General features: G+C 36.4%; 2 protein-coding genes and 1 long non-coding RNA gene across 3 annotated transcripts in view; 2 read left to right on the top strand and 1 right to left on the bottom strand.

Annotated features, from left to right (window-relative positions):
- The window catches only part of LOC122629225, a 5,483-nt gene extending 1,198 nt beyond the window's left edge, over nucleotides 1–4,285 (top strand). The window contains exon 2 of the mRNA XM_043812387.1: nucleotides 2,037–4,285. Coding sequence (XP_043668322.1) covers nucleotides 2,037–3,169 — 1,133 coding nt within the window. The 3' untranslated portion in view covers nucleotides 3,170–4,285. The remainder of the gene's footprint in view (nucleotides 1–2,036) is intronic.
- Nucleotides 4,286–5,879: 1,594 nt separating this feature from the next.
- The window catches only part of LOC122629230, an 8,447-nt gene continuing 1,206 nt past the window's right edge, over nucleotides 5,880–13,120 (bottom strand). The window contains exons 4-6 of the long non-coding RNA XR_006327207.1: nucleotides 12,656–12,858; nucleotides 6,676–6,736; nucleotides 5,880–6,589 (exon numbers count right to left, since the gene is read on the bottom strand). This is a non-coding gene — a long non-coding RNA (uncharacterized LOC122629230). The remainder of the gene's footprint in view (nucleotides 6,590–6,675; nucleotides 6,737–12,655; nucleotides 12,859–13,120) is intronic.
- Nucleotides 6,907–8,953, top strand: LOC122629228 (cuticle protein 19.8-like). Its single transcript, XM_043812392.1, has 4 exons — nucleotides 6,907–7,289; nucleotides 7,488–7,656; nucleotides 7,752–8,062; nucleotides 8,526–8,953. The coding sequence occupies exons 1-4, from the start codon at nucleotides 7,188–7,190 to the stop codon at nucleotides 8,703–8,705; spliced, it is 762 nt and encodes a 253-aa protein (XP_043668327.1). The 5' UTR covers nucleotides 6,907–7,187; the 3' UTR covers nucleotides 8,706–8,953.

The following is a 13,120-nucleotide window of genomic DNA, read 5'->3' as shown; positions in this document are numbered from 1 at the left end:
TTTTGTTCCTGTCGTCTTCGAGCCTCAACGAGAACGACGAGTTTATTTCTCGGCCAACGTACGGTTATCGACGATTATCTTATAGATCTTTCTGATTTAATTAATTTACATCGTTTTTTTTCTTCCTCTTTTTCTTCTTTTTTGATTTTATTCTTTTATAATTCATTATCGTTATTTCTACTCGATCTTCTCTCGTTTTCTTATCGACATGTCCGAACTACAAACTGGTAGCCGCTTAATTCGTAATTTAATAACATTGTTTTTTTAATGCGAAAGAATGTTAATGAAATCTTTTAAATTAACCGGTCTTTATACTTATGACATTGATTATAATTATAGATCTTGTCACGACGTGATAAATGATCGTTTGATTCTATTAAAAGAAAACAAGAGATTCAAATAAGATATACTATGCATATATATTACATATAATTATCAATCGTTGGTTTTCTATTAATAAATATGTAAAATATCACTTTTCTTTTCCTTCTTACAATTTATCTTTGAAATGTTAACGTCGAATAAAATTACCATTAATTATAAGCTTAAATGAAACTAATTATATGAAAGAGAAAAGAGAATCAATTTTACCCTATATGTAGGTGTATATATTATCTATATATTGTATATACATACATATATATATATATATGTGTGTGTGTATTATATTCATATTATTTGATCTTATGAAAAGGATAATAGCTCCGTAAAAAATTAATTAATTAATGCGTATCATCAAATATAATGACGCCGCAAACGATACCTTTTCTGACAGAAATCGTTCGGTACATATTGAACGACTAATTAAATTTTTACGAGCTCATAAACGGCATTGTGATAGACCAGACATATTCCATGATAATTCTTGCGTAGTCGGTTATTTTAGTGGTCGATAAATGTTTTCGAGGAAAAAGCGGCAATGGTACAGTCGAGACTCTTCTCTCTCCTTCGGTTTATATAAATATGCATAAACGATGTTATTTTTCTAAAAAAAAAACATGAACATGTCATTGTCACACACACATATAGATATTTATACATCTCCGTTTTACCTAATAATTTTTTAATTAACTCTTCTAACAAAATACTCTCTTAAATATCACAGAAAAGTTAAAAAAGAACCTCAAAAGATGTTCTTGTTCATTAAAAAAAATCTATCCTTTTATTATTTGTTCTATTGAATCCTTCTCACGAGATATAATAAAACTCATAAAATAGTCAAAAGTGGCAAATGAACCGGTCTGAAAATAAATTAAAAAGTAACGAGCAATACTCTCTCTCGACCCTTTGACGTTGAATATTAAATGACTTTACACCTTCATTAAAAAAAAAAAAAAAAAAAAAAAAAAACCTTCGTCTATAAAAAGTTTCGTCGGTTTCATATTCGAAATTAAATAGAATCAAAGGTACAATCGCGTAGAGTATTTCTATTTAGTTAACGAGAATCTTTCTCAATAATGAATCAATAAAAACAGAAAGATAATTCGTGTAGAATAGTTAGATTTAATCTTTCATTTTCTTCTCTTTAATCATGCTATAACGTCCGTCTCACGTTCGATTCCAACGCCGGAATAGAATCTCAATCGATCGTTAAGTTTACATCTCGAACGGTTGATTTTCTCGCTTTGGAATTTTTCTAACGAGCTCGTAGCACGAACAGCGGTAAACTAGTATACACCATGAAGCATCGTCGGTGCGTTCCATGGCGGTTGGGAACTTCGAAAACGGCAGTTTCGATCGAGCGAAATCACGACCGAACGAACGATTAAACGTTCCCATATGGAATTTCAATCGGCTGGAACACGAGGATCGGACAAAACAATCGTTGCTTGTTCCTGGTATATGTGTACCTATGAGTATGTGAATGTGCGAGAAAGAGGAACGCAGGAGTCCCGGCCAAATTATCCAAACAGAGAGCGCGCGGCTCACCCTTTGGGATCGATACCATGCGCGCGCGTGCTCCTATAACGCACCGACACACTGCTATATAGCCATCGACTTTACTCTCTACCACTAGCACGTATTTATGTTTTCAGATAATTCCGAAATGACGAGCACCGTGGTGGACTCATGGGTATGCTTCGACGCTTGTTTCGAGTATCGGTCTAACAACAGTTTCGTCATTCTCCAAAGGTTCCTCAATCGTAACGAATCTTTTAACATTAGCCTGGAGAGACAAAGAGAAGCTAATGACAACAATAAAAGTCTATGCAAGATAGACAAAGAACGAAAGGAAATCGAAAAGGAAGATACGAAATATTGTCGCAGTATTTTAACGCCATTGAGTTTTTGGGGTGCCAACATAGTTGTGTTCGCGAACGTGATCTACATCGTACCATATCTCATCGTTGTCCTGATTTATTCGACGGTCTCCGGGCTACGTAAACGCGCTTACGATAACGCGGTCCTCAGTTACAACGTTTCGCAGGTCGTCTTAAACTCTATCCTCATCGCCGTCGGGTGGTCCTTACTCTGTCGTGTCAGTCTGTACTTCTCGGTATACACTATCTCCTGTTTGGCTCTGATGTTTCTATCGATATCTTCCACCTTCTGGCTCTTCGTCATTTGCATCGACATGACCCTGGTCATCACCAGACTCCGTTGGACGCCACCAGCCGATCCCAAACAGCAACGAGCTCAAGAAAGACGAAAGTTTCTGATATACTCTGTTTGGGTTTGGGGTATATCCTTCGTGCCAACGGCTATTGCTTGTATCGTCGAATTATCGCCTTTAATACCAAAGAGCTCGCCTATCAAGCCAAATTTTGAAAACTTTTCCAATGGTCCTAATATTACTGTCATCGTCTACGTCGCAACTATACCTGTTCTTATATGTCTGATGAACAGTATACTCTTCGTTTATACCACTTACAAGATAATCGTCATTAAAAAGTCCACTGCGATCGCTAGCAAGACAACGATAAAAGCCAAGGAATCCTATTTTATGTTTCTGAAGCTTTACTTTCTGATGGATGCACCATGGATTACCAGTGCTCTTGGTGCCATCTACACCGAACTTTGGATGTTTAAGTTTCTTAGAATGATCCAACCGATCCTCATGCTGATCGTTATATTGCCGAAAGATTCATTCAGAAATATTTTTCGTAGGTGTCCTTTCTTTAAATGTAAATCGGTTACCCATAACGAAGAGAATGTTGAAATAAAGTGATACAGTTTCTCTTCCTCTGTGAGATAATCTTAAACGCGTCTCACGTTCTGTTATTCGTTAAGAAATTAACAAGATCGTAACGATTCGTAATAAATAATTCTAGTGATTTCTATTTGTCTTTAAAATTATAGTTAAAAGTCACTTTTCGCGTGACTCTTTCCAGTAACTCGGTAACAATGCTCTCTACATTACCGATCATTCTCAAATAATGTACAATGACTTTTTAGATTAGACAATAATTATCTCAATAACATGCAACAACAAATTTTACTTCGATCGTTTAGTAACGCGATTAACACGCACGAACGATGATTCATTTCGTTACGAATCGCTGTTTGCTAAAGATAACCAAACGCAATTAAATTGATTGCACGAATGAATAATATCAGTGTAATTATTTCTCGGACAGTATACTACGTTAATTACATAAAGACGAATTATAAGTTACTAATTATACAACCTGTTAAATATTTAAATGTGTAAAAGACTGACGTTTATTAATCCGATCTAATTCATTAATATAATTCTATTATCGTGAAGAAAAGAATGATATATGAACGTGTATCATTTTTATGGACGATATTTACCTATGAACAAAAATACATGTATGAATATTTATAAAAGATCGATTCGTAAAATAGAAATATATTTATGCGACTTACGATCAGACTTTCCGATTCTAACGAAAATGAATAAATCTATCGAAGAAATATACATTTTTATTTCTTAGTCGGATTCGATCATTTATCATGTCCTGCATGAAGGAAGCAAAAGGATCGTCGAATCGGAACGAACATCGTACGATGACGAATGATCGTTTAATGCGATAAATGATACACGATGATTAGGATAAGAGCCGGCAATTATAAAGAATCGTTCGTGAGAATGATGGAACGCGTTCCGCAACGTGTTACACGGGCGAGTGCGTCGAGACATGAGGGACAGACTACTAAACGTTCGCGGTCAGTGCGGTCGTTGCAGTTACCGTAAAAGAGAAGCGCAAGCGACTTACTATTTCAACGACGCCTTAACTTCGAGTCTCACTTCTAGAAACATATTAAACCTCAAGAGAAAACGAGATAAAAAAAGAAAAAGTAAAACGTCTCCTGTTTTTTTTTTTTTCTTTTTTCTTTTTTTTTTTTTTCATTTTGTTTTTCTTGTTTGTTTTCGATCAATTTTCTTTTGACAAAAACTATTTTATTTTTCTAGGAAGAAATATATATCCTCTCACATTTATTATCTATTAGTTTTATATATAATTATATCGCAAATTTTCCTCCCCGAGAAAATATAATATTCCCTGGTCGAATAAAGGAAAAAGAAAAAAAGCTCTATTCCCCGTAGAAATAATTTTTCTTTTTCTTTTTCCCTTTCATTCCTATAAAAAAAGAAAAAAAAGAAAAAAAAAAAAGTCCTTTTTCGCACTTTCGACAGAAAAGTAAGCTTTGCCTTGTATTCTTTGAGATACCTACCAAGGTCTCTCGGCTTGAAATCATTGCATATACAAACAAACGGTTAACGTGAAAAAGCATAAGAAGATTACAATTTTATAAGAACTAAAGAGAGCGAGAGAGAGAGAGAGAGAGAGAGAGACAGACAGACAGACAGAATGTGTGTTTGTGTGTAAAAAAAAAAAAAAAGATAAAGATAGAATCCTCCGGTGTCGAGTCTAGAAGAAGAACAAAGGTTACTCTATCCGTCGCGTCGGTCGCCTAGCACGCGCGTTGAATCCTCGAAGAAATAGAGAAGTCGAGAAATCTTCTCGGTGCAAGGTGTCTCGCCCCCGTTTGCGCTCTCAATCGCTTCCTTGCTTCGGAAATGGACGTACGGTGCCAGGCGACGTGGCTTTTATCGGAGGAATCGGTCTCCACCTCCTTTCTCTCCCTCCATCACTTTGGTATCGTTCTTCGTGAATACCCTCTGCAATAGTTATATATACATATATACGCACAAGTACATACCAATAACTGTATGTATATGTTTATATATGTATGTATGTACGTACGTATGTATATATGTATTTATGTATATATATATATATATATATATATATATATATGTACACACATGTGATCGCCCTCGGTCTACAGTGCTTTTACCTGAGAGACCAGCCGAGTGTTTGTGAAACCAACCGAGCTAAAGTTACGAAGAGCGTTCTTAGCAACTCCGTTGGTGCTCCTTAAATTACCACTCGAATTACTTGACCTACATGTATCGGCCGTGCGAGCTGCTAACCACCCTTCTCTCTCTCTCTCTTTCTCTCTCTCTCCCTCTCTTTCTGTCTTTCTTTCTTTCTTTCTTTCTTTCTTTCTCCATCTTGATCTCGATCCTGATCTCTAGGTATAACACTATGCCGAACGTCCTCGCAAACCGACGAAAGATTTTATTACCAAATGTTGCAATGATATCGATTATTACCTTACACATCGTCATCACTTGATCCCTAATCATCATCCTCTTACGATGAACGGCTCACCATATCTCTTGTCCTTTCTGTATGCACCGTTAATTGGGTTACCGAGTTGCTGTAACCTTCGCTTACAATTGAATCATACATGAATTTTCACTCTGGTACCTTCTTTCTTTCGTTCGATGATTTTCAGAATAATCAATCATATTGCTCGTTACGTTAATTACAAAGTTTGTTTGTGAATTCGGCCCTTGTTTTTTCTTTTTTTTTTTTTTTAATTCATATTAGAATATTAAAAAATAAATGAATAAAATAAAAGAACGATGAGGAATGACGAAGAATTATTTGTTCATTTTGTAATCGTTTGAGAATTCGCAGAATATTTGTTGCGTCTCATTTAGAGATCCAATATTTTCCACGATTACAAGTGACAATCGTTCTCGTGATATTCTCAGTAAAACATTTGAAGAAACGTAGATATTAAAATAGATAGAAAAAGCAAACAGTAGATACTGTACAGAAAGATTATTCATATCTCCTGGCCTATTAAGTTCGATATTTTTACGTTTTTCATGTCGCGATATTATTGTATTTACGATATGTACATACACCTGTTACATCTGAGATCCAGGTCGTGAATTCGTATCGGATTCAAAAGGTAATACGCGAAAAGCTTCCACTCGACAGTTCTACAGAAAACGAACGTACTTTTCCAAATTAATACGATATTATCGAGATCCTGCAAATAGTAAAATTGAAGTGGATCAATCACACACAAAATTGAGAATCACGTATCGTTTCAGTGAGAAAAACTTAAATTTTGATAATAGATTTTAATGGTTTAACAATGAACAAATGGACTTGCCCTTTTTACATATTCTTTCCCTGACAACCTAGTTCCCTTTCAAATTTAATTTTCACCAAATCCATCGAGGAACAAAGTAGGTCGTTTCCAACAAATTTGGAACATTCTTTAGAAGATAACGTTTTTCAAACTTTATGACAGCGACCTAGATCAAAAATAAGATTTCGTATTATGATCCAGTATGCACATAAGTCATCTCTTATAAATATTTACCTATTCACAAAATATTACCTTTATATTACCTTTATAAATATCCACATTTTTCATCTACGTGTATATCTACATCGATGTTCTAAAAACAAAGATATAATCAATATCGTAAAAATCACCTATCAAGAATTAACAAGAATAATGAAAAAGTAATATACACTTTTTATCTTTTGTAGCATTACAGGCCTAAACGAACTGTTCGAACTCATCCAAACATTCTGATCGCAAGAAATAATGTTCTAAAATGTAAGAAGAAAGCAAAAAGGAACAAGATGAAGAAACGAAATAAGAAAAGAAGAAGAGGATCAATCTGCGAGAGAATCCTCGTACTTTCTTGAAATTCTTTGTCAAGATCAAATCACGGACCTTCCGAACGAGTCGCACGAGCACGGAATACATAGGACGGATGTCCACGCACGATCGCGCACAGTCCTACGAAATCACCCAAGTACGAGTGCAGTCACGCGTGTGCGTCTACGCGAACACAAAGAAAATACGTATGACGAAGAGAATATTGAGAGCGGGGACAACCGATGCCGATTGGTATAAAGTCTGCTCGCTCGGTCCTTCTTAGCACGCAGTCTTCGGGGCAGCAACCAGCAAACGTCCAGACTCCAATTACCATGGATTTCAAAGTAATCCAGCGTTACTAATTAATCCATTTCTTTCATTCCAGATCTTAAGATCTCTCTGACTGAGCCTGCATGAATTTTTGTTTAGTTAAAAAAGCAAAAAGAATAATGAGATTAAAAATAAGATAGAAAAATAAGATGATGTAATCTTTCAAGATATCAACCGTATTTAACTTGTATTTGTTTTCTTTTTGTTCGCAGACTCTTAGTTTTTTTACGACTCTCCTAGCCGCCTGTCACGGAGGCCTTCTGCCTGGAGCAACCACAGCAGTGGGACTTGCTGCTGCACCAGCCGCGGTTCTTCGAACAGAGAATTACGATCCGAATCCTCAATATAGTTTCAGTTATAGCGTCGCTGATGGACTTACTGGTAAGTTTCTTACAATCTGTATTTTATTAACAATTGGTATAATATGTTTGATCTAGAATTTTTATTTATTTTTATTGTAACTTGTTTCACTTAAGGTGACAACAAGGCTCAAGAAGAAACACGCAGTGGTGACGTCGTTCAGGGTAGCTACAGTCTGATCGAACCAGATGGTTCTCGACGAATTGTCTCGTACGCCGCTGATCCGATCAACGGATTCAATGCCGTCGTACAGAAGGACCCTAGCGTAACCGTAACGAAGACCGCCGTAGCTGCACCAGTTGCACCGGTCGCTGCTGTAGCCGCTGCTCGACCTGCTGTGGCAGTCGCAGCACCCCAACTTCTTGCTCGTCCTGCATCAGTCCTTGCAGCTGCTACAGCACCAGCCGCGGTAGCTCTTCGTCCTCAGGTAAACTATACTTGACCATATACTTCCAAATTATTATTTATCTACTTTTCTACTTGACTACACCTGATAATATCCCAACCTGATTGATTAATTTATCAAAGTTGAATAGTTGAAAAATAAAAATTTTAATAATCAGATATCTAAATGATATAGATTGACGTTTATATGAAAAAAAAAAAAAAAAAGAAAGAAAAAAAAACAAGTGTAAGAAAACTCGAGTAATCCGGTACCTAATTATATGAACATAGATTACACTAGATTCTTTATAAATTTAGAATAATCAAAGATACACCGAACATCCATATATCTGGATATTCAGCTGTGTCCAGGATCTCTTAGAAACGATAGTCGATATCAACTTAAATCGGAATCTATACCTAAATCTTTTTAAAACAAACAATTAGCATAACCTACTACAATCACCTATTAAAGATTATCTACAATAATGACGATTGATCTCTAGATTGCTCTTGGCGCACCCTTGCTTCGATCCTCTCTGGTTGCCGGCTCTGCTCTGGCAGCGCCTAATGTACTAACTACGAATCTTGGACTTGGACTTGGACTTAGGACAGGATCGCTCTACGGTACGCAAGCTCTTCTAGCGGGTGCTTACGGCGCCGGTGGCATCGTGAAGGTTCATTAGACCCGATAACTCCTCGTTCGGCTCGGCTTAGCTCGACGACACGACCATGTCTCGCTCCCACTCGCACTGTTGTTATTATAACGTTTGCTCTTTGTGTCTTTACTCGCGACGCGATCCCGCAAGAATTTCTCTCTTTCCTCTTTTCTCTCCGACAAAGACGCAAAAAAAAACTTCTTTACTAATCGTATTTTACATATCTACATACAACCTCCGATCATCGGTTTCTCGTAAAACAACCAACCACTTTAGCACAGTTGTTTTCGTGTCTCGTTCACCACCATAACCAACAGCACCAGTTTTCAACCGATCATGAAATTTGTCCATTCACCAAAGCCCATCGAATTCATCGAATTTTTATTTCGACCTGATTTCAACCTGTCGTTCATCGAAATAATCTTGATAAATCTTCAAAGGACTAAATCCCACGATCTACTTAAGCTGCTCCTAAGATCGAAGGATTCTCATCGGAATGTGTATCGTTGTTTGGTTTTTTTTTTTTTTTCTGTTCGTTTTTTATTTCTTTTAAACGTACGTGCTTGAAGGAAACAAAAAGTGAAGTGATCGTGGCCGAAGGATCGAGGGTATTCTTTCGTTGTCCTTTCGATGAATGGAAAGATCTCGATGCTCGGTGACAGTGTTCGATCGGTTATTTTGGATCCTTGAAATTTACGAAATTGAGCGTTGCGCCATGGAAAGAGGAGGACCAATTGGATCCGTCGCATATATTTACTATAAATACGCGTTCATTAAATATATACATATATATATACACGTACGTACCTATTATACGTAACATAACAATATAATATATATATAATATATATATATATATAACGATATAATATATATATATCATATGTATGTGTATATATATATATATATATATATATATATATATATGAACGCATCAGGCGATATAAATCTTTAGATATTCAACATTCTGTGACACGTAACGCTTGCGTTTCGACGCGTAGTTTTCCTTCCGCATTTATCAGCTCTTTAAAAGTTTATCAGGGAGATCGAGAGAGTTCCATGTCGAATCAGCCGAATTTAATCTTTATCTTTTTTGCATTATTCCGTCATCGGTCGTCCCACTACCAACCATTACTACTATTATTACGATTAATACTATTACTACTATTACTATTACCACCACCACCACCACCACCACCACTTCTACCACCACCACATTTATCGTTTTGCACATATCCCTCTTCTATTTTTTGTTTTAATCAATTTTTGTTTATTTTTGTTCATTCTTGCATTACCTACTTCCTGTGTGTGTTTTTCTTTTTTCGTTCGTCGTTCCTTGCTTCTCTCAATACATGATTTATCTCGTGAAACATTGAAAGTCGTGATAATAAATGTGTTCCTGACTCGATCTTGATTATCTAAGTTAAAATCGTGTTAAATTTTTCTGATTACTATTCAGTCGACCCACAGTTTCCACCCCTTCAACCAACCTCTCAAATACCACTACCAATACGACTTAACATACGTGTAATAATCCTCATTCTTTTAAGCATAAGTAAGCCGTTTTATGTACTACGGCACGTACGCGGCACGGATTATATATACCAGTTGTGTGAACCTTGAAATAAAAAGATAAGTTTTCACGCTAACTATAATTTTAAATGATTCTGTGATCCTACCTCCTTTTAATCTGCTCACTTTTCGACGAAACAAACTTAACTTCGAAACTCCTACGATTTTCTCTTCTTGTTTATTCGCCAACGTACGAACTGTTTCGTTCAAAGCGAACATCTACGTCGTTGTTGTCTTTTTCGGTTTTAAATAAATAAATAATGCTCCTTCTAAAAGCGTCAGCAAAGTTAAATTCGATATTTCACCGTTCGTCCATTTAACGATTTTGTTAACTATTACGTGATTTTCCTTTTCGTCTCTTAATAAAACAGTCGATAATCCTTTTGAATGAAGTGACCTTCTATCAGGAAAAAATGAATATCAGAAAAAACAAGGTAAAAATTCATCGTGAATGATCTTTTTTCGTGTCACTCGTTAATAGAACAATTCCAATTTCTCGAGTAGAAATAACGTGTAAACTTGATTAGTAATGTCGCTTGTAAAATTTGAAAATAGTAGCGATCGAAATAAAAACGGAATGCTGAAGGATATTGCGGAACAAATTTACACGGAAGTCAACGACTCGCCATTGTTGCAAGAATCGCCGCCATATCGAGCAAATAAATTTCGTCCGTTATTGTCGAAAACATAAACGAACGATATTATCGTTGTTCGTGCACACAGAAACATAGACATACCTACACGTATATATATATATATATATATATACACACACACACACAAAACGAATACATGTGTTTCTCACAAGACTTACTCCTACAACAAACGTTTACAGAAAGATCAACTTTTGTCAACGACGACTTCCTCGAGCGTAAATGCTACCTTGCAAAACGGATAGAAGACACCGAAAGAAACCTATTCGTTGCTCCTTTTTCAGCCAGAGTTTATTCAAAAGGGAGAACTATGTTCCTATCGTAGCGATTACCCTTATACCTTTTCGTAAACGCAGCCAGTGTTCCGTATTACGTGTGTGTAATACACGCAGCTGCATTTGCAAGAGAAGGGAAGAAGAATTTCTCTTTCTCTCTCTCTCTCTCCCTCTCTCCCTCTCTCTCTCTCTCTCTCTCTCTCTCTCTCTCTCTCTCTCTCTCTCTCTCTTTCTGTTCTGTACGATGAGAAACAGAGAGATACAGACAGAGAGCAGCTATAGGTACAATGACTCTGCTTCCCCTTGTTTAAACAGGCCCCGCAATGAGGGAAATCCTACTCGACTCGGCTCGACGAACGGGAATATATCCGAGATTTTCGGCTGGCGCACGTGCGCCTAAGGGACAGAAATTACTGCTATTTTTTTGCCACGTCGTACGTTTCCTGTAAAACCCTTCCGTTCGTTCTCTCGACTGCCGGTGGCACTCTACAAGAGTATCACAAGATGGCGACGAGGGTAAATTCTCTTTCTCTCTTTCTCTTTCTCTTTTAGTTCTTTTTTTTTTTTTCTTTTACAATAGCAATGCACTTTCCAAAGATATCTTGATCTGATGATTCCTCTAACGATCTACTTGATACTATAATACGCTCAAGAATAGCATGATTAATGCTTACGTAAGTACATACGCGATAAACGTAAGCTACACGTATTAGATATTCAGCTTGCACCCTTCGTCGTAAGGGAAGAAGGCTTTCTAGTTCTATTTTCTTTTTCTACCCCATGTCCCACGTTGTAAAAGTTGAGGGTCATGCTTTGGAAATCACAAATGAGAAATAAGTTTCCATGGGAGAGTACACGAACTTGTTGCTAATCAAAGCTCACATTTCGCATACGATCACTCTACATTTGCTTTGAAAATTTTCTCAATTATGCGGGTCTCGCTATTAAAGAACGAGTAAGTACCTTCCGGATATGTTTCGAGAAAGTTAAACAATTTTTTTTTTTACAACTGTAGAAGTTGAACTTTTATCATAACGAAAGATTGTAAAAAGTAAGTTCTAAATTTACGTGGTACGTTCTTTAAAAATCAAATACGATAGCGATAACGAAGTTTGAAATATAGATCCATTACGAATAAACCATGACGTAGTAGTAATGTAAATACTTGTACGCATAACGTACGACTATAAATCTCGATCGATTTTATTCTAACATAGTCGAAAAGTCACGAAAGCGATGTAACTTTAAATCATAATTATTTGTAAAACTATAATAATTCATCGAAAAGACTTTTATATCCGTCAACGGCTTTTCACGTTCATTTTTCTTCTTTCTTCTTTCTTTTTTCTGTCCGACAGATTATTCATTGCGACGAAGAAACGAGAAAACTATGCGTAACGAGCTACGTACGACGTTGCACTGTATACTCGAGAGTCAAGGACGAATAATAAGAAGAATAGCTGAAGGTGCTTCTTACCTTGCAAAAAGATTGTGGGAAAAATGTACCTCGAACGAACGATTTCGAAAGATGACAACCGACGTGCGACGATATTTGAATTCTTCCTATCGACGATTGCCTTACTTCAAGCAGATTTATGTTTGAAGAGTATGATGCATCGTTGACGAGGAATGATGGATGGATGGCTTTGCCTCTTTAACGCCCTCGTAATATAATAAAACCTGAAAATAGAGATTGCTCGTTAACTCTATTTACGGAAGACATTCTGTACATTCTATTTCGCGATTGATTTCGATCTCTTTCAATGCTTTCAACGATAATCGAAGAGAAATTATATCGCGACAATTCTTTTTTCTTCCTGAAATTTTACGATTTATCGTAAAATCGAAGTAAAAAATATTGCAAGAAAGTTTTTAAATCTTTTATACGTATACAATGTGTGTGTGTGTGTGTGTGTGTGTGTGTGTGTGTGTGTGTGTGTGT

This window comes from Vespula pensylvanica, chromosome 5 (genome assembly GCF_014466175.1).
Source record: "Vespula pensylvanica isolate Volc-1 chromosome 5, ASM1446617v1, whole genome shotgun sequence".
Lineage (NCBI taxonomy): Eukaryota > Metazoa > Arthropoda > Insecta > Hymenoptera > Vespidae > Vespula > Vespula pensylvanica.
Note: the sequence above shows the minus strand (reverse complement) of the source record. Positions and strands in the feature narration are given on the sequence as shown.